The sequence below is a fragment of the Somniosus microcephalus genome, chromosome 20 (assembly GCF_052327205.1).
Source record: "Somniosus microcephalus isolate GS21.2 chromosome 20, FLI_Smic_1.0, whole genome shotgun sequence".
Taxonomy (NCBI): Eukaryota; Metazoa; Chordata; class Chondrichthyes; order Squaliformes; family Somniosidae; genus Somniosus; species Somniosus microcephalus.
The window spans coordinates 44,174,017-44,195,344 of NC_141006.1; the positions used below are offsets into that span (position 1 = coordinate 44,174,017).

Here is a 21,328-nt window from a genome sequence, read left to right on the forward strand (position 1 = left end):
TGTTACAAAATAAAAAATTGATAAAGCTTGGGAGTACGTTCGTGCCCCCGCCCACACTGGCTTCCTTTTCACTGAAGGCAGTGAATTATGCTAAAGCAGGAATAACTAATATTTTGAAATTGCTCTTTCTCCTCCTTCACATCTCTTTTCCCCACCCTGTACTTATTTTTTCAACCTTTAGCAGTGTCTCTCTTCAACCTTTAGCAGTGTCTCTCTTCACCAGTGGGTGTTAAAAGGCTTTGGGACCCAGAAAGCTGGCTGAGTTAGAGGCGTAGACACACAGGTTAAATTTGGCCAGTGACTTTAGACCATATGCAGGAGCCACAGATGCTCTTGGTTGGTTGCGGATTATTTTATTTATTAAAAACCAAGAACGTACCAGCAGATAATCTGTTTCTACTGGCAAGTGTAATCAAAAGGCAGCACTCTGTGATTGTACAAGATCAGGAAGGGACTGGATATCCTCATACAGTTTCACTAGCAGTGGTAGGGTCTCCTACTATGCCCAAGTGATGCTGCACAACACCTAGGTGGAGACTTAATCCCAGCACCCACACACTACTCTAAGATGAAAGACATGTTCTAAAGCAATCATATGTCCCCCAAACTCCAATACCCTAACCAAGAGACCATTCTTGATATGCGAGAATCAGTGAGTGTTAGGAAGGAATTCAACTGTGTGAGGATTGGCTAAGATCACATAACTCATCTAGGCCCTTCTGCTCTTGTATGGTTCAATTAAACATATTTACCAAGGGAGCTACATAAATCCCCTTTTGCTACTCTGACACTTTGTATTCCCTGGCACAGTTGGTCAGAGGACCTTAGCTCAGAACACCACAATGACACTTGCAGCCAGAGGAGAGAATATACCAGGACAATGCAGCAGATTTCTTGACTTCTTGTAGGCATCATCTTCTCCCCTCTTCCAAACAAACAACTAGTTCAGAAAGTATAGGAACAAAGTCACATTCAATTACAGTCAGGAAACATGTGGATACACAGAGGTTTGCCCCACAGCAACAGGATTAAAGTTTTAAATTCCCTCCACATTAGAATATCTCCCACTGTACACAAAACAATAAATTCTTAGAGCTGCATGCATTTAACTTGCAAATTATCAGCTACAAAGCAAAGGGAAATTCACTATATACACTGTACATCCCTATCAAATAAAATGACAGTTTAATATCTTTAACTTTCTATGTTTATAAATATTCCATTTAATTTAATGTTTACAGAGCAAAAAGAAACATTTCAGCATTCAAATAGGTTAATTTCATCAATTCCTGGTACAAGTACTTACAGGGAAGTGAACAAACACTATTAACTCATTACTCAATTTCATAAATTACTTCTTGTTTTCCAGGTACAGTGGTCTGGATAGATGCATAGCCGAACCAAGCAAAAGAATTCCAAAATGTACTACTCCCACAATATAGAAATTCTGATCAAAGTATAAAGTTCCAATTATATAAAAATCCTGAGCCAAGCATGGAATTGCAATGTAACAATCCCTTTATCTAGAAGTCTTGATTTGTATGTTAGCATTTAAAGGTTTCCATAAATGTTGCAGAATTTAGCCAGATTACAGTAATAGAAATATTACATCTTCCCATTTGTTAGTGACTGATTCAGTTCAAGAGAGATGTTGAACTTCCTCAGAATGTTGAGTTGGCTTTAGCTCATACTGGTCTGGTGGGTGGTTAGCCCCTTAATCCCCCCAACCTTGCCATTTCTTGAGTGAACCTACTACATAAATTCACATTTCCAAATACAAAACATTTCCATGCTGACTTTCACCTTTGAGGTGGGAAAGGTGGCAAAAGAACAGAAATACTTGTGTATTAACTTCAAGAGTCCTGGGAGGAGGGGTGGGAAAGAGGAAAGTAAAACACCAAATTCTGCATTTTCCTCTATTTTGGATGGATTTTTTTCCTGTAAGAAAATTAAAAAGTAGTATTCTCAATACCAATACAATGGCAGTAGCTCCAATTGGTACAGGTGACAGATGAACCCAGCAGTATTAGAAGTTCCTTTGAGTCAGCATTCAAGATCTCAGCCAGAGTTACATGAAAGCAGGCAGTGCTATCGTCTCTGAAGTCCAGCTGTGTGCAAGGTTGGTGGCTCATGCTGGCCTTGGCTCAGGTTTGGAATTCCAGTCTGTAATGGAAGCTGCATTGTGTAGGCATAGCCAGGGTTGGGGTAATGAGGAGAGGCTGGGTAGAGATGTTCATAGGCAGGGTACTGTGTATACAACGCGACACTGGAATCCAGGTACGAGGTGGAGGGCAGGACCAGGCTAGGTTGAAGGATGGTCTGTGGGATCAGGTATGGTGCCACACTGGAAAAAGGGTCAAGATAATTAAGGTTAATCTTTTGAGTACTGATAGTCTTCTGCAGGATTTTTTAAAATGCATGCGTGTAAGTCATGTAAAACCTAGAAGTTATTTTCTGTAAATTCCTAATTGAACATTACAGTTACAGAAGTACAATACAATAAAACTGAAATTCTTCAACCTGAAGGTGTTGTCCAAGATTGATCAATCAATATTATTCAAGGAGTTATTAGAAAGTTATTGGCATGATATGAGTGCAATAACTTGTCAGCATTTTCACAGCATCACTTTTATACATAGTCAGCTCGGCTCTTGGTAGCACTCTCACCAGAGTCAGAAGGTCAAGGGCTCAAACCCCACTCCAGGACTCGAGCACATAATCTAGACTGCGCAGTACCGAGCATTGTTGGAAGTGCGGTCTTTCAGGTCAGTCATTAAAGAGGTCCTATCTGCCTGTGGAGGTTGACGAGATCCCATGGCACTATTTAAGAACAGGGGCGTTCTCCCGCTGCCCTGGCCAACATTTATCCTTCAACCAACACCATCAGAACGCATTAACTGGCTGCCGCACTTGGCCACACAACAGTGATTACACTTCAAAAGTAATTCATTGACTGAAGTGCTTTGGGACATCGAGGCATGAAAGGCACCACAGAAATCAAAGTTCTTTCTATCTGCTATTACGATAAAAGTGAGACAACTCTAGATATTCAGTGGGTAAATAGGCCACCTCTTGTAGCGCTAAATCAGCCAGACCAGGAAGGTCTCCGGTTTGATCCCTGGACTTTTGAGTTAGCAAATCCCAGCTGGAGCAGCAGAGGGGCCCTACAATTGGTGTCAGTTCCCCATGTTCGAGAGGGGGGGGGGGGGGAAAGGAGGCAGGAGAGAGAGAAATAGACTAGGATTAACAGGATCACTATCCAGTGATTCCCACTGGAAGTGGGCACAGATAGATGTCAGGTGAAGAAAGGATCAGACTCAGTTACAATAGCCCACAAGAATCAAACACTCCTGTCCAGCATTGTGCATGAAAAACTTCTTGGACAAGTTACAACAGGGCTGCCAGTGATGAATCCTTGTCTCAGCTTCAGTCAACACAATCACGAAACGAGGCAGAGTAAAGTCAAGCATCTGACCATTGCTAACTTAACCTAATAGCACCTTTGAGTTTGGGAACTCACTGTGCAAAGATGTCGGACTATTTAAAAACTTATTTGATTGTAATCGTGGATTGTTTCTATTTGGTATTCTGACTGCTATTAGCAATCAGTTTCAATCTCCACGTTGTGGCTGATACTGAGGCTTTGGCAAGGGTGCAGAGGAGGGCCACTAGACTAATGCATTAGTTATCAAGCTAGGCTAAAAGTATTGGGACTCTACACTTGAGAAGTGTAGACTTGGGAGGTGATCTGACTTAGACGATCTGATTGAAGTTTAAGATAACTAAGGGAATATATTGTGGGGTTTTTAAAGTTTTTTTTGGCCCTCTCCCAGGAGATCACATGGTTTCGGGTGGGGTGGAGAGTATATGTTGATACATAAGGTATCACAATTGTGTGGGACAGGCTCGATGGACCAGAGGGGCTTTACCCATCTGTCATTGTTCGTATTTATCTTGTTCATTTGTTGAAATCATTGTGTTTTTGTTTCATTATTCTTCAGGAGGTCTAAAGAATTCACAACTAATGATCATCTGGCTGTGTAACTTACTGTGATTAAGACAACAAATAGCTGGTTTCATAATTTGATCTCAAATTAAAATATCAAAACAAGTAATAAAGTTGACATTAGTAGGAAATTAATAAATTTATTTAAACTGTCCAAGAGCTAGTCTTGCACAGTGGCTGTAAATTACACACAAATGATGTAATCGGATGGCATAGCCTGTATACGTAAAGGAAAATTCCAAGCTTACAACAATTTATGTTGGGTGCAAAAATATTGCTCCAACGTTGAGCTGTCAGCACTAAATGATGATGAATGTTGTAGAGGTAATTAAGTGTACACTGCTGACCGGAAACCTCACCAACTGGCAGTTCATAATAGGAGGAGAAAATCCACAAGCCACGTTTTGCAGATGTGCTGCTGCAGACAAGGTTCCAGTCGCCAGCACAAACTCAGAAAATTACCTTATCTAAACAGCGGTCTTGTACCCCACCCAAGTGGCCATTTTTCCACATGATCCTAGACAGTGAGGGGTGGAAATTAGTTTAGGCCGGGAACGTACGCCAGAAGCGCACCCCCACCCCAAACCTTACCTGAAATTGGGCCTCATCAGCATACTGCCATCGAGCTGCAGACATTAATCAGGCGTTGACACACAGCTCGCCAGGTCTACGAGGACAAAGTTGGGATAGCTGCCTTCCAGGGGGGGTGGAGAGGAAATGCTTGGGCAGGGCCTGGCAGTGTTCGAGACTACAGTGGAGCCAGGAGAAGCACTCGTGCTCCTTTGGCTCCACATTCAGTCAAGTAAAACCTTTGGTGGCAGCCACCAGCCATCTTTTTAAAGAACAAAAGCAAAGTACTGCAGATGCTGGAAACGGGGTTTCTCTCTCCACAGATGCTGCCTGACCTGCTGAGTATTTCCAGCATTTTCTGTTTTTAATCTTAAGAACCACTGGTTAGGCCGAATGTAGACATGTTACCTTAAATGCAATCAGTGCGATTGTGTTCCTGAAATTGGGCTGTCTTGAAGAGCGCCTCAAACATGCATTTGCATATGCAGAGGGCCTCATGCCCGTTTCAGACACTGGCCCTGTATGCCTATACTGGAGCTGTTAATATGGTGGTTGGCGCACACTCAGCGCAGAATAGGCTTACACATTTCCCCACCATATTGGACACTTGGGCACCCATCGTTGGCCTGTAAAACGGGCGCAGAGTCAAAGGATTTCTAGGCCCAAGTGTCAGCAGACACATCTACAGAGGACATTATACTGGAGCCGGATGCTGATCTTACCAAACACCCGCCTCCTCTCCTCAAACACAGGCACTTGCACTACAAGTCAATGAATAGCAAATCAGGAGCAATGTGAGCCCGGCTGATTGGTTTCCCCATTCTCTCGCTCAGGTACCGATCCCAAGAATCCAGCTAATTGTAAAGATCCGATTTTGGGACCACACCACATTTGCCCACTAACCCATTGACGCACAAGAACATTTAGGAAGAAGAAAAAGCCAACAAGACCATCATTTTTTCCATAGCTGAACTACTACCTGCCTCCTCACCATATGTCTCAATTCCTCTTCTCTTCAGGAGATTAAATCAAAATATAAATATCTCAGTAGTGTTGAAGTGAAGAGCTGTAATCTGGGCTCAGCAATGGATTCCTGCAGTTTCAACATAACTTTTCCCATTTATACAGCTGGCATCTCCACAGAAATCCAAGATACCAAAAGACAAGTTACTGTGTAATGCTCTCGCCTCAACAAAACACCTCTGGCAGGAAAAGAAAGTCTGCTAAGCGCACAGCAGATAGCTACAACATTTGGGGCTAGGCCACACAGCGTTGGCCAGTGAGGAAACGCATGTGCAAGAATGAACTGCAGTGGAAAGGAAGGAGTGACATGGATTCTGGAAGGGAGGCCAGGTGCCATTTAGATCACCAGGACTCCAAATGCTTTGGTTCAGCCCTGGGATAATGACACCAAGATCAAGATCCATTCTGGGGGTGGTTAACTCTTGAGGTACTGAATTTTGGGCCATTCATAACAGCAAAGAGTTCAGATTGACTTTGCTACTCTACATACAACACCACGTTCTGGATCCATTTTTTCCCCCCTAAAGTTATTAAAAACAAATAATTAAAAGAAAGCAATTTCAAATCCAGTTTAAAAAGCTCCTTCCAGGTTGACATTTGTAGATGCTCTTTACATTTTAGCAAGCAGGGCAACAGTATCACCACGCAGTGACAACATGCTATTAATTCCTCCCAATCTTAGTAGCTGCTCTCCAAAGTTGAAACTAGTTTTCACACAGTAACTAATAAAAGTTAATTAATGCAATGCTGGGAACAAAGTGCAGTGTACTACACAGAAATAGTTTGGAACACCAGGCTTCATTTTTAAACAGCTCCCTGAATGCAAGAGGCCTGTACCAGTCTTAACGGCATTGTCCGACGCTAGCCCTGTGCAGAGTACAGACCAGGCACTTCCTCAAAGTCATTCTAAACTCCTCTTAATTTCTCGGAACTGGTTTACAAATGGCATTGTAGGCAGCTGGGAGCAGGTTGAATTCAGCCAATGGTGGTGTAGGCCGGGAGGGAGCTCCAAGGGGGGGGGGGGGGGGGGGTGGAAAGAGAGGCATCAGCACTGGTTCCCTGCTAAACTCCCATATTTGCTCTGGGTTAATTGAAAGACAGAGCTTGGCATCAGCTGAGGGATTCTCTGAACTGTAAATGGTCCACAAGGGAACGACAGTCTCCTACCAGGCAGAAGTCGATTTAAGAAACACTCCGCAGTGGAACGGAGGGTGGGTGGGGGATGTGTGTAGAATAACGCACCTTAATAATGTTATTCTTTAAGAGCAAGACTAAACCAAATTTCCTCAATAGCTCAAAGAAACATACAACACAAAGCAGAAGGTCTTCGATCCGGGAGGACTGCCCACCTCTGCCTGGTGGCAGCAGAGGTGCTGTAATTTGGCCTCAACAACCCCAAGCTAGGGAGGGGAAATTTGTTCAGGTTGCCACCAACATTCCCGCTGAGCTGTGCAGCCACTCACCGGCTCTTACACGGGAGAAACCGCACATGCAGGAAAATCTGACTAGGTCACGCAGCCAGTTGAAAATTAGAGGGAACATTGGTTGCCATTCATCTCTACAGAAGGTTGCGATACTCCCCATGATTGAAAAGAGAAGGCCGAGGGGTGACGTAATAGAGGTCTTTAAAATTATGAAAGGTTTTGATAAGAGTAGATAGAGAGAGAGGGTTTCCACTTGTGGTGAAGAGCAAAACTAAAGGCCATCAATACAAGATAGTCACCAAGAAATCAAATAGGGAATTCAGAAGAGACTTCTTTACCCAGAGTGTGGAACTCGCTACCACAGGGAGTGGTTGAAGCGAATAGCATAGATGCATTTAAGGGGAGGCTGGATAAGCAAGAGGGAGAAGGGAATAGAGTTAGATGAGGACAGACAAGAGGAGGCTCGATTGGAGCATAAACGCCAGCATGGACTGGCTGGGCCGAATGGCCTGTTTGTGACATATATCCTATGTAATCACCTTCCAGATCCCTGGAGAATGGCCATTTGGGGGAGGTACTGGAAGTGCTTGGAACAGGACTCCATCAGGAGTCAACACCTTCAGGAGGATAAGGGGAGAACATTGGCAAAATAAAAGATTTACACTGTTGGCTTTTTCCAATTATCTTGAGATTAGGTTTACCAAAGGATCAAAAATTCCTCTTTTTCTCTCCACCTCAGTCTCAAAGTCATACATGACCTGAGCCCACACGGTCTATTCAGATTTTCCTTTTCTTCCGGGGGGGGGGGGGGGGTTGGGAGTGTTAGGAGTTGGAGGAATGAGGGGGGAATCTGGCCTCTGCTAAGCATCTCCTCAAAATCAGTGTTGGAAAGTCAGTAGTATTCAAAAGCATCACCACTCTTGTGCACTGGTGATCTTGGCAAATAAGTAGTTTCTATTCAGTTGCCATAAAAGCTACATGTATATTTTTATTATGGTTGCCCTTTTTAATTACAGTAGTGTACAAGTCTTCTTGCATGACACCAGATTCTACAGCAACCAAAACATAATTCACTTCAGGTATCAACACAAACATTGCATTGTAAGGAGCATAACTTTAAATAAATCTCAACAATCACATAAAATGGAAGATGCTAACTTACCCATATGGTCTCTGCATCAGGGCCGAGTGAACTTGTTGCAGGCCGAGACCCCCTGGCATTTAAGTAAAAGGAAAATAAAAATCTGCATTAGGGTAGATTTGAATAAGAGTGACAAGGGCATTTGTTATCCTGTACAGAGATTGAGGCCGCGATTTTAATCGATCGATGCGGTTTGGGAGCGGGTAAGGTGGCTTCCCGGTTTCAGTCCCGCCCCCAATGACAGCCAGCCCACGATGTGATTTTGCATCAATTGGCCTCGTTAAGCCTGCCCTGCAGGCTTGCCGGCCAATTAGGAGGAAGCCAGTGTCAGATGACGTTATTTGATGACACGTCATCTGCCGGTTTTCTTAAAGGGGCCGTGCACATTTTTTTTGACAGCTGATTTCTCAGTGTTTGACAGCATTGAGGTGCTGCAAACACTGACAATCACTGTACAAAGGTGAGCTCTTGCACCCAGGCTCACCAGTGAATCCCTCCTTAGGCTAGAACAGATGGCAGCTGCAGGTGAGGTTACAGAAGCGATCTGTCACTGGTGAGAGGTGTTCTCCCAATGAGGTGAGACTACACATACAAATCAAAACTTGTTACCTACATAAAAGTTTAAATGCATTAAAAATGAATTTCCCAACATTTTCTTACCTCAAACTCACTAGTGCACCATTGGATCCTTCACATCACTTCTGCAGCGGTCATCAATGCATAAACATTACAGCAGACTCAACACGCCACACTTACCTGGCGTAGTGTCCGGACGTCGGGAAGCCCGCAGTAGAAGTGTCAAAATAGGAAAAAGCCTGTTAACAAGCAGTTAAGTGGCTATAATCCTCTTCCCGCCGCTAGGTGTCAGGTCCATGCGCAAATTGAGGACCCGACACTTGGGAAGATTGGAGGTGGGTTGACCGTGGGTTTCTGACCCGCTGTCGATCTTTGCGATTTTGCCAGATATCCCGCCTCCAAACCCACCCAGAATGCCGGCAAAATTCCAGCCTGAGAGTTTAGGCCAAAGAGGGTCCAACCAAACACAAATATCTCAGCTGGGTCAGTTTTTGACAGACATTATGCTAGTGCATAGAGCTGATGTGCCTGATCACTATCCAGTGACCTCCTGTTACACTTTGGCAATAACTGAACTGGGTTCAACCATGATGCCTCCTGCACCATGGTCAAATAGCTTGCTGACACTATGCTCATGCATGCTAGTAGGGTCACTTGGTTGAGGTACTGGATTGCCACTGTATCTGAGAATTGAACAAAACATGACTGGCAAGGTCGGGCAAATTAAAATATCAATTAAGGCTGGGATTTAAAGTCAGGCTCTCTGGATGGAAATCCGATGCTTTACCACTGAAAGTCCATTTGTTTGAAACAGAATAAGTTAGTGAATTCAGAGTTACTTGATCCAGGTCCCTACCCAACACCATTGTGGAATAATCATCAGCACAATCATTGTAGCAGTTCCAGGAGAAGGCCCATCATCACCTGCTCAGGGTAGCTAGGGATGGGCAATAAGTGTGGCCTTGCTCGCATCGTCCACACCCAGTTATAAAAATTAATGGGGCCAGAATTTATTGTAGCCAGCAAACAAACTTGGGCAAGGGCAAGTCTATGGCCTTCTGCACTGCAAGTTGCTGTAAGCTAGAGATCCAAATGGCACAGAGCCCTCTGCAGGGACTTCTGAACAGAGCAAGCAACTGTATGTCTCCTTAACCAACCAAATTGAAGTATTGTTAATGAGCAGCAATGAAGTGCAAGTTAGAATAGTGAATTCAATGTCAAATCAGGTACAGAAAGCAAAATTTAAAAAAAAAGAGGGAAAAAACATTAATTTAAAATTCTTAAAAAAAAACTCCCAATTAAATTCTGAAGGAATGAAACTCCACACTTGTAAAAGTTAATTTTCAGTGTCAGAGGGGTTGTTTGGCAGTAAGAAAGACAGATCATGTCATTTAAAAGGGTACTTAGACTGAAATGGACAAGCCCTAACTGTGGTGAGTTTAGTCCGTATCTACCATGTAAGTACAGGAACTTTACACCATTTAATACATTTGAATAGGGAGCCAGACAGCGAGATGCCGTTTTCATGCAGCTTAGAGGAGCGGCACATCTCGGACAGCAACTTCCAGATTTTCGTGTTTAACTGCGCATCTGTACTCGCTTGAAGTTGCTGTCCGAGTTGCACATAAATAATGAGTGCCATTAGCCTCACCGTTCATTTTTAACAGTAAATTCTAGCTCATTGTTAATTGTTATTTATTTACACTCCTGTGTAATAAATTGAGACAGTGAAAGCATGGAGTCTACTGTGCTTTATTACCGGTTATATTTGTCGAAGCTAATCACACCCAGTACTTTTGAGTGCACTTCGAGCTGGTTGTTTGCCTGTCCTCAGTTAGGGACAACACAAAACATTTTAAATACCAACATGGATCTTACTGCGAGCACTATGCATTTCCAAAATTGGATTTTATCCACTGTTGCCCTCAATATGTACCCCACCCTTCTGAACTTTTACCCTTTCAAAAAAAAAACTACTGCAGCAAACTTAAATTTATGACAAGGTGGCAAACCAGCATCTCATGCACCAGAACTTGGCTTTTAAACAAACCTGAGGTGCAGCAAATACATTGCTGCTACTATGAGCTCAAACTGCAAGAGCATCGCCAACCTTTGAAGCAAAGGTGCTACCTGGATCAGAGGTGATTAGACAATTTTCAAACATCTCCACCAAACAGCAATTAAACTCTAATGGACGTCAGGATTTGGACTGTTCACATCCTCACAGAATATCAGAAGTGACTTTACATGGACAGATCAGGTTACAGCTGAACATTACAACCATACTCTAGACTACCAGTGAGCAACAGCATAGGAGATCAACAACTTGAATTTATATAGTGCCTTTAATATAGGAAAACACCCCAAGGTGCTTCACGGGAGCAAATCAGACAGTACTATATTTAAAACTGGTGGTCATCAGGATATAAGTTTTTCTGCCTCTTCAGCTTTGAAATGTTGGTCACACTAAAGACTTAAATCCCAACAGGTCAAGTCAAATCCACACTACCAATTTCTTTTTGTTCTTGCAGGAAATCACTGGCACCCAAAAGGACTCTTAAACATACCTGAATGTACCGTGCGTGGTTTGGCTCCAAGATAAGCAAGGTTCACATTAGTCTTTCTTCCATCAATGATGGGATTGGGATCTTTACATGCCCTCTCTGCTGCAGCCCAATCTGCCATGGTGACCTGCAATTTAACCCACAAAGATTAGGGAGGAGAGTGAAACTAAAAAGGAGCATGGGTTTAAAATTCAGTTATTAGTTTTAAAACGACAAAAAGTCAAGCAGCAGCAATTGTTTGGAGTCCTGATGATCAAAACACAAAATTCTCAAGTTTCTCCTCTTATTTGGCTTTTCGATATCGGCAACTCAAGCAGAGTTCAATGAACGGCAGCTGTCCTCCAGTACTTCATCCCAGCAGTTATTCACGTGCAAACCTGGACAGAGTGTCAGCAGGCTATTCAAACAATCATAGCGGGCATCCAAGCTGATTCAACATCCACACAAACATATACACCTCTGCGAGTGGCCGGGGAAGAAAGTCACTAAATAGTGATCAAGGGTAGGAATTCTGGTTGATTTTCCTTATGGAGCAGCATCATGGTGGCCAGTTGTAAACCTCTAGCTGGCAATGACTAACTCAGCACAGATCAAAGATTTTCCAAGCCCCTACTAAACCATAGATATTTACAACATAGAAGCAGGCCATTTGGCCCATGTCTGTACCAGCTCCAAAGCTAATTCCACTGCAATGTTCTCTCTCCATAACTTCCTTCGCTTCAAATATAGTGCTCAGTACCACACTGTGTAATACATTTAAAACATCGTAACTGTGATGTTGTGAACCACATTGAGTTGATCATTGAAGACTACCACAAGAATCTGTGAGCACACCATAGCACAGTGCATTGATCCAGCACTGCCTCGTGCCAACTGGCTGCTCGGACAAATTACCCTTCAAATTTCATGGTTTAAAAGTGCTTTTAACAAAACCCCTCTGGCTCTGCACTCAGTCTAATCTGCCCCACTCTTCTATTCTTGCACAAATGAAGCACCATTACTTTTTTGAAACTGGTTAACAATTCACAAGAAAACTCTCTCTCTGCTCACAATCGACATGGCTGGCCTGCAACTGGCTCAATATTGAAATTAGCTGATCACACCATAATTGGGGCAGATCACAATTTGTGGCAAAGATGGTGAAGGCTGTAGGAAGAGATAGATGGGCTCACATGATGGGCCAATATAGTTCAATGTAGGAAAATGTGAATTAAATCTTCTGGAAATAATAATAATAAAGAAAATACAAAGTGGTAAGATTTTAAGTGGAGTCAAGGGACCTTGGTGCCAGATACACAGGTAATTAAGAATGGCAGTGCAACTACATAATTCCATACAAAAGGCATGAGGCATAGAATACAGAAGCAAAGAGGCAGCCTGAACTTGTACAAGACCTTAGTTAGACTTCAGTTGGAGTATTGTCTGGAATTTTGGACAATGTACACCATATATTCACTAGGGTTCAAGTGGTTCCAGTGAAGACAGACAGACTTAAGAAGTTAGGATTTACCCCCCACTCCCCCAAACTATAGTGGAGATCTTTAAAGGATTTAATGGTAGTCTACAAGATTATGAAGGATTATAATGGTAAATAAAGATAGATTATTTCCACTGCTTGGAAAGACAGTAATGAAAGAACACATTTAAAGATAATCACAAAGAATTAAAAGGAGAGATTAGAAAAAGAGTCTTTATGGAATGAGAAGTTAAAGTGTACCATTCGCAGTCATAAACTGTTGTTGAAGCACAGTCCAGAATTGCTTTTATAAAAAGGAAAATGAGAATTGCTTTGGAAACAGGACTATTAAAAGGGTCTGGGGAGCAAGCAGGAGAGTGGGATTAGCCTTGGCGGCTCAGAGAAAACCACTCATGCAGGCTTGATGGTCAGAACGGCCTGCATGTGCTGCGATACTCAATAATTCTATTGCTTCAACCACTAGGCACAGAGAACATTGTAACTGTGACAAAGTCAGATATCCAGGTCTCAAACCACAATCATCTTGTGGAGCATTGTGTATCAATTAGGCTACTGGATCACTGCAACTGACTATACGGTTTGCAGTTTATTCCTCATGGAGTTAATGAGAGACTGTCACTTGCGGAAAACCAGTGTGATTACCATCAGTAATCATAACCATTGCTACGCTGTTTTCCCATAAGCAACTACAACAGTAACCCCACACAAAAAATGTAAAAATTAAACCATTTGACAATTGAGGTCCTTGGTCAAACTGTTCAATTCTCAACTGCTGGGTTTGCATCCTTGATTAACTGCTGTTCAGTAAGCTTTGCCAAACTATGGATGTTACATACAATCTCACATGGCTGAAAACAGAATGGCCTAGACATTCATCTCGGGGGCGCTGGCGCAAAACGGGCGGCATCAGATCGGCCGCGCCCGATATTCAGCTCCACCAACTGCAATGCAACTGAATATCAGGCGCTGCGTAGAACAGGCGGCCGAACCGATACCATCTGTTTTGCGCCACCACCCGCGACGAATTTCTAGGCTAATAATTCTTCTGAAAACAATTACATTTGGCAAAAGTACCACATAATTAGATTCAACAAAATTGAAGCAAATATGTGGAAACAAAATTGTTTCAAAGTTTGCAGATGACACGAAACGTGGAAATATAGTAAACAATAAGGACATCAGATAGGTAACAGGCAGATTGGTGAAATGGGCAAACACATGGCAGATGAAATTTGACACAGAAGTGTGAAGTGATAGATTTTGGTAGGAAGAATGAGAGGCAATATAAACTAAATGAGGGGTGCAGGGGGGAGAGAGACCTGGGAGTGTACGCACACAAGTCTTAGAAAGGTGGCAGGACAAGTTGAGACAGCTGTTTAAAAAAAAAAAGCAATATGTGATCCTTGGCTTGATTAATAGAGGCACAGAGTACAAAAGCAAGGAAGTTATGCTAAACCTTTATAAAATACTGGTTAAGCCTCAGCTGGAGTATTGTGTTCTGGGCACCACACTTTAGGAAGGATGTCAAAGCCTCGGAGAGGGTGCAGAAGAGATTGACTAGAATGGTACCAGGGATGAGGGACTTCAGTTATTGGGAGAGAGACAGGAGAAGCTGGGGGTTGTTCTCCTTAGAGCAGAGAATATTTGATTGGTTTTGTTAGATTAAATAAGGAGAAAGTGTTTCCAGCAGCAGAAGTATCAGAGGACACAGTTAAGGCGATTGGCAAAACAACCAGAGGCAAGATGAGGAAACTTTAAAAAAAAATATACACACACAGCGAGTTGTTGTGATCTGGAATGCACTGCCTGAAAGGGTGGTGGAAACAGATTCAATATAGAGAAGTGGATAAATACTGGAAGGAAAAAATGTGCAGGTCTATGGGGAAAAAGCAGGGGAGTGGGATTAATTAGATCGCTCTACCAAAGAGCTGGCACAGGCACAATGGACTGAATGGCCACCTTCTGTGCGGTATGATTCTATGTGCCTTCCACATATTTATAAGCCTGCTTTGTTACTTGAGCGCAAGAACACAGAATTTAGTAACCGATGTCTAAAGACCCTTGTGGAGTAGTCATTGAAAACAGTGATGGCAAGTGAAGTCCATACCCAAGTGGTGTTTCATGTCTCCAGATGTCTACTCGTCATTCAGCTTTAAGCTGTTCCCTCTGAACAATAAGGTAAAGTCAGTTAAGATTTCACCTCGCACCCCTGACCAATACCATTTGTAGGACTCGCTGTGCCCCCCTAAATTACAACATGACTGCACTACAACAGCACTTCATTGGCTGAGAAGAGTTTTGGGGCATCCTGAAGTCATGAATGGCAAATTGTTTCCCTTAAAAACAGGTGATTCTGGTGAACAACAACTTGCATTTATATAGCACCTTTAACGTAGTAAAAGTCCCAAAGTGCTTCACAGAAGCAATATCAAACAAAATTTGACACCAAGACAAACAAGGAGATTTAGGACAAGTGAGCAAAAGCTTGGTCAAAGGTAGATGTTACGGAACGTCTTGAAGGATAGAGAGGTAGAGGCGGAGAGGTTTAGAGAGGGAATTCTAGAGCTTAGGGCCTAGGCAGCTGAAGGCATGGCCACAAATGGGGAAGTATGAAAAATCAGGGATGCGCAAGAGGCCAGAATTGAAGCACAGATCTTGAGGGTTGTGGGCCTGGAGGAGGTTACAGAAATAGGGAGGGGTGAGGCCAGGGATGGATTTGAAAACAAGGATGATTTTTTTTTTTTTTTTTTTAAATCAAGGCTTTTCCAGACAAGGAGCCAGTGTAGGTCAGCAAGCACAGAGGTGATGAGTGAACAGAATCTGGTGAGAGTTAGGATATGGGCAGCAGAGTTTTGGATGAGCTCAAGTTTGCAGAAGATACAAGGCAGGAGGCCAGCCCAGAGAGCATTAGAATAGTCTAGAGGCAACAAAGGCATGGATGAGGGTTTCAGCAGCAGATGAGCTGAGACAGTGGCAGAGACAGGCAATGTTAAGGAGGTGGAAGTAGGCAGCCTTGGTGATGGGAGATGATATGGGGTTGGAAGCTCAGTTCAGGACTAAATAGGATGCCTAGGTTGTAAATGGTCTGATTCAGCCTCAGACAGCTGTCAGGGAGGGGGAAGGAATCGATGGCCAGGGACCAAAATCAATGGCTTCAGTTTTCCCAATATTTAATTGGAGGAAATTTCTGCTTATCCAATATTGGATTTCCGACAAGCAGTGTGACAAATCAGACAGTGGAGAGGTCGAGAGAGGTGGTGGTGAGGAAGAGCTGGGTGTCATCAGTCTACACGTGGTACCTGATGTGTTTATGGATGAGGTCACCAAGGGGCAGCATGTAGATAAGAACTAGGAGGGGGCCAAGGGGAACTACAGAGGCAACAGTGTGCAACCGGAACGAAAAATAATTGCATGTGGTTCCCTGACTACAACTGGATAGACAAGAATGGAACCTGGCGAGTGCAATCCCACCCAGCTGGACGAGAGGAAGATGGTGTGGTCAGCCATGTCAAAAGGCGGCAGACCGGTCAAGAAGGATGAAGAGGGATTGTTTACCATGGTCAGTCATGTAGGATTTAATGTGTGACTTTGATAAGGGCCATTTCAGTGCTACGGCAGGGGCGGAAACCTGTTTGGAGGGGTTCAAACGTGGACTTGCAGGAAAGGTGGGCACGGATTTTGGAGTTGACATGTTCAAGAACTTGAGAGGAAAGGGGAGGTTGGAGATGAGGAAGTTAGTTTGCAAGGATAGAGGGGTCAAGGGTGTTTTGAGGCAGGGCAGATGACAGCAGATTTGAAGGAGAGGGACAGCGTACCCAAGGAGAAGGAACAGTTAACAAAAGCAGCCAACATGGGGGCCAGGAAGGAAGTTGGGTGGTCAGCAGTTTGGTGGGAATAAGGTCAAGGGAACAGAAAGTGGGTCTCATGGACAAGATGAGCTCAGAGATGGCATGAGGTGAGAGAGGGGAGGAACTAGAGAAAGATGCAATTTCAGGGCTGGGGGGAAGGGAGGGAAGCAGCGCTCATGGTGGAGAGGGGTTTAAGAAGACAGTTTTAGTGAAGAAGAGAACCCAAGGTGTTATCATTGCAATTCAGGATGATCCTGAAATAGTGAGCAGTTTTGGTTGAGGAAAGCAGGACCTCAGTGCTTTATGTGGTCCAGCCAGATCTGCAAAACCAGTTGTCCACCATAAATGTTCAAGCCTGCACTTTTTGACTTAAGGGAGACTAGATGGAGCTGTACCAGTGGGAACAACTGGAGATAGGGCTGTACCAGTGGGAACGACCAGGGCGAGAGGGAGTAAGGGTTTTACTGGGGACAAGGGCATCAAAGGTGGAGGTGAGGGTATCATTGACCATCGAGTTACATCAAGACTACAGCACAAAAACAGGCCATTTGGCCTAACTGGTCAATGCTGGCGTTGGTGTTCCACATGAGCCTCCTCCACGTCTCTTCATTTCACCCCATCAGCATATCCTTCTATTTCTTTTTCCCTTCATGTGCTTATCTAGCTTCTCTTTAAATGCATCAATGGTATTTGCCTCAACGACTCCTTGTGGTAGTGAGCTCCACATTCTTAACACACTTGGGGCAAAGAAGTTTCTCCTGAATTCTCTATTGGAAACATTAGTGACTATCTTATATTTATGACCTCTAGTTTTGGACTCTCCACAAGTGAAACCATATTAGTGTGCAAAATTAAAGCACATGGGATTGGGGATAATATGCTAGTATGGATTGAAAATTGGTCAACAGACAGGAAACAGAGTGTAGGAATAAGTGGGTCTTTTTCAGGGTGGCAGGCGGTGACTAGTGGGGTACCCCAGGGATCAGTGCTTGGGCCCCAGCTATTCACAATATAGATCAATGATTTGGATGAGGAAACCAAATCTAGTATTTCCAAGTTTGCCGACGACACAAAACTAGGTGGGATTGAGAGTTGTGAGGAGGATGCAAAGAGGCTTCAAGGCGATTTAGACAAGTTGAGCGAGTGGGCAAATACATGGCAGATGCAGTATAACGTGGATAAATGTGAAGTTATCCACTTCAGTAGGAAAAACAGAAAGGCAGAGTATTATTTAAATGGTGATAGATTGGGAAATGTTGATGTACAAAAGGGACCTGGGTGTCCTTGTACACCACTGAAAGCAAACATGCAGGTGCAGCAAGCAGTTAGGAAGGCAAATGGTATGTTGGCCTTCATTGCAGGAGGATATGAGTACAGGAGCAAGGATGTCTTACTACAGTTATACAGGGCCTTGGTGAGACCACACCTGGAGTAGTGTGTGCAGTTTTGGTCTCCTTACCCAAGAAAGGATATACTTGCCATAGAGGGAGTGCAGCAAAGGTTCACCAGACTGATTCCTGGGATGGCAGGACTCTCATGAGGAGAGATTGGGTCAACTAGGCTTGTATTCACTAGAGTTTAGAAGAATGAGAGGGGATCTCATTGAAACGTATAAAATTCTGACTGGGCTAGACAGACTGAATGCAGGGAGGAGGTTTCCCCTGGCTGGTGGGTCTAGAACGAGGGGTCACAGTCTCAGGATACGGGGTAGGACATTTAGGACTGAGATGAGGAGAAATTTCTTCACTCAGAGGGCGGTGAACTTGTGGAATTCTCTACCACAGAAGGCTGTGGAGGCCAAGTCACGGAATATATTTAAGCAGGAGATAGATAGATTTCTGGACACAAAAGGCATCAAGGGGTATGGGGAGAGAGCAGGAATATGGTATTGAGATAAAGGATCAGCCATGATCATATTGAACGGCTCGAAGGGCCAAATGGCCTACTTCTATGGTACGGTAGAGTCACGCATTCCAGAATCTAGCTGACATCGGAAAGGAGGGGGAAAAAAGTCAATTGGGCATTCCTGCTTCTGATTGCTCTTGTGATCTTTACTGGAAAGTGCACGGAGAGCTATCGGATGAAGGTATGATCTGGCTAGGCTGTTATTCCATTCCCCCCATGTTCAAAAAGCCTACTCCTGCTCCTATTTTTCTATGTTTTTATGTTCAGCCTTCCCTGATAAGTATATCCTCAATGTTCTGGCATCATCCTTGTAAAAAAAAAAAAAAAAAATTTGCACTCTCTCCAGTGCCTTTTTATAATATGGAGACCAAAACTGTCCACAATACTCCAAAGTTCAATCCAAGTTTAACACTTTCTGCTTTTCAATTCTATCCCTCTAGAAATGAATGCCAGTGCTTGGATTGCTCTTATTAAAAAAGATGGCCTTATTAACCTGCACCACTACTTTCAGCGATTTGTATATCTGTACTCCCAGATCCCTTTGCTCCTCTACCCCATTTAGACTCTTATTATCCAAGTAGAATGTGGCCTCTTTATTCTTCCTACCAAATTGCATCACCTCACACTTTATTGAAATTCATTTGCCAATTACACACCCATTCTGCAAAGTTTAATGTCCTCTATTATTTTGTCACTTTCTTCCCATCTGTTAACTATATTCTCCACCCCCACCCCTCCCAAATTTAGGGTCTTCTGCAAATTTTGAAATTGTACTTCCAATTCCCAAGTACAAATCATTAATGTAAATTGTGAACAGTGGTCCCATCACCATTACTTGTGGAACATCACTTCCCACCTTTTGCCAATCTGAGTAGCTACCCTTAACCCCTATTCTGTTTTGTAGCCAGCTTGCTACTCATTCTGCTATCTGTCCCAACTCCACATGCTCTGGCCTTAGTCATGAGTCTACTATGCGGTACCTTATCGAAGGCCTTTTCAAAGCAGAGTATTAGCTGCAGAAATGTTGTGGTGAATGGAGGGCCAAAGGCTAAACAGTTAGGAATTTGAATGTGCTGTTGTAAGTGACTTTGGGGGGAAGTTTTTGCCCCAGAAGGAAGTGGGGTTGGTAGGAGGGATACATTACAACAGTAACTACACTTCAAAAGTACTTAATTGTCTCTAAAGCACTTTGGGACGACCTGTGAAAGGCGCTAAAATGAAAATAAAGGCAAAATCTTTCATGCCTTACAAGGAAGTGATCAGATAGCCTTATCTGTGATTGTCACGATAGGTGTAGAGAGGCCATGTGAGATGGCACGGTCAAGGGGGATGGTCGTGAATATGGGCAGGCGAGTTTATATGGGTGAGATTAAAGTGCGATAGATGGGACATTTGAGTCTCCATTCTCACCAGAGTACAATATAATCGGAGCTCAATATTTGGAATGGTCACTTTCAGTTAGCATTAATCCTGTTGTACTTGCCCTGAACCTAAAATTGTATGGAGTTGGTCTGAATCTGGCCCAAGTCACAGTTTAAAATTGAAAAATCATGAAAAGAACATCAAGGGAGACATAGGCATTAGCTCAGACTTGTACCAGACCAGTGGGAACTACTTCGAGTTGGGCCAAACAGCTCTTCCTGGTGACGCTTGTTTAAGAATTCTGTAGCATCAAGTAACCAGGCTTTCCAAACTCCATTTACCATCACACTACCAGAACTGTTGTTACTCCCAGTGTAATACAATATTCATCAGAACATGGGGAATTTTAGAGCAGCGTTGTCCAATACATTAGCATTACATGTGGACAATTATGAATCTAGATGTGGATGATTAAATTGCTGATTAGTAAATTTTAAAAAAGGAGTAATAGGCATCATCCTTGGCCATGTGGTCTCAATACTCATGACGTACACATGTGTCCTTTGACCTTTTTGTGCGTTGGCTAGTTAAATGGCAAGACCCAAAGCAGCGTGTTGATCGTTGTGACGGGTTTACTTCCTTGGTTACTGAATGGTTGTAGATGTTTAAGTAAATATGCAGGTGAAGTCCATTTACTTGTATTGAAAGAACGCAAGGCGTTTTCTACTAAAATTAGGCGAATGTGGCTAAAACGGTGTCGCCCTAGCCACACCTGTGGCTAGTCAGCAATTTCTACTGGATCACCCTGGAGCAGAGGGGAGCTTTGGCCCAACAAACCGGTCCCTTTTTGGTTAATTTCAACCCCAGCCTCTCACTAAACAGTTCAACTCCCTATGAAACGTGTGAGAATGGGCCATTTGGCCCTTAGTGTAGTGAACAAATCAGATAGATACTCACAAACCCATATCCTCGAGATCGCCCGCTCAACCTGTCGGTTATCACCGCTGCTTCTTCAATCTCCCCGAATCGTTGGAAATACCGTCTGAGAGAGAGTTCGTTGCTGTGATACGGTAACCCACCCACAAAGAGCTTCCGAAATACTCTGTCCTTATTCATAGCTGGCATCAAGAGAGGCGGGGGGAGAAAACCAAAAAAAAATACAACTCATATAATAAAACAATTACATTAAAAACCACGAGAAGAGCTGATGAGGTAATTACCAGTAATTAACTCATTGTTAGCAGTTAACGGCGTGCAGATGAAGAGAAGGCGCGGTCTTTGCAATGAAATGGATTTGTAATAGACACACTTTGAGGGTAAAGGGAACAAGTAGTTACTCACTGGCCCGGGTGAACGCGTGTCTGCTGCCGGGTTCACCTCTTTGTCTCGCTGCTCGCTCCTTTTCTCACTTGCTTTTGTTTCTTTGTAACTC

The 21,328-nt window shown here is 43.4% G+C and overlaps 1 protein-coding gene across 3 annotated transcripts; it reads right to left on the reverse strand.

The window, feature by feature from the left end:
- Positions 1–9: 9 nt before the first annotated feature.
- On the reverse strand, positions 10–21,328 carry LOC147103178 (RNA-binding protein 24-like). 3 transcript variants are annotated; one of them, XM_085962564.1, is made up of 5 exons: positions 21,238–21,328; positions 20,854–21,014; positions 11,308–11,431; positions 8,186–8,237; positions 10–2,344 (listed from the first exon to the last, which is right to left on the reverse strand). In XM_085962564.1, the coding sequence occupies exons 2-5, from the start codon at positions 21,010–21,012 to the stop codon at positions 2,089–2,091; spliced, it is 591 nt and encodes a 196-aa protein (XP_085818690.1). In that variant the 5' UTR covers positions 21,013–21,014; positions 21,238–21,328; the 3' UTR covers positions 10–2,088. The 3 variants fall into 3 exon arrangements, with proteins under 3 accessions (XP_085818690.1, XP_085818691.1, XP_085818689.1); XM_085962565.1 differs by lacking the exon at positions 21,238–21,328 and adding an exon at positions 21,117–21,200; XM_085962563.1 differs by lacking the exon at positions 21,238–21,328 and having other exon boundaries at positions 20,854–21,021.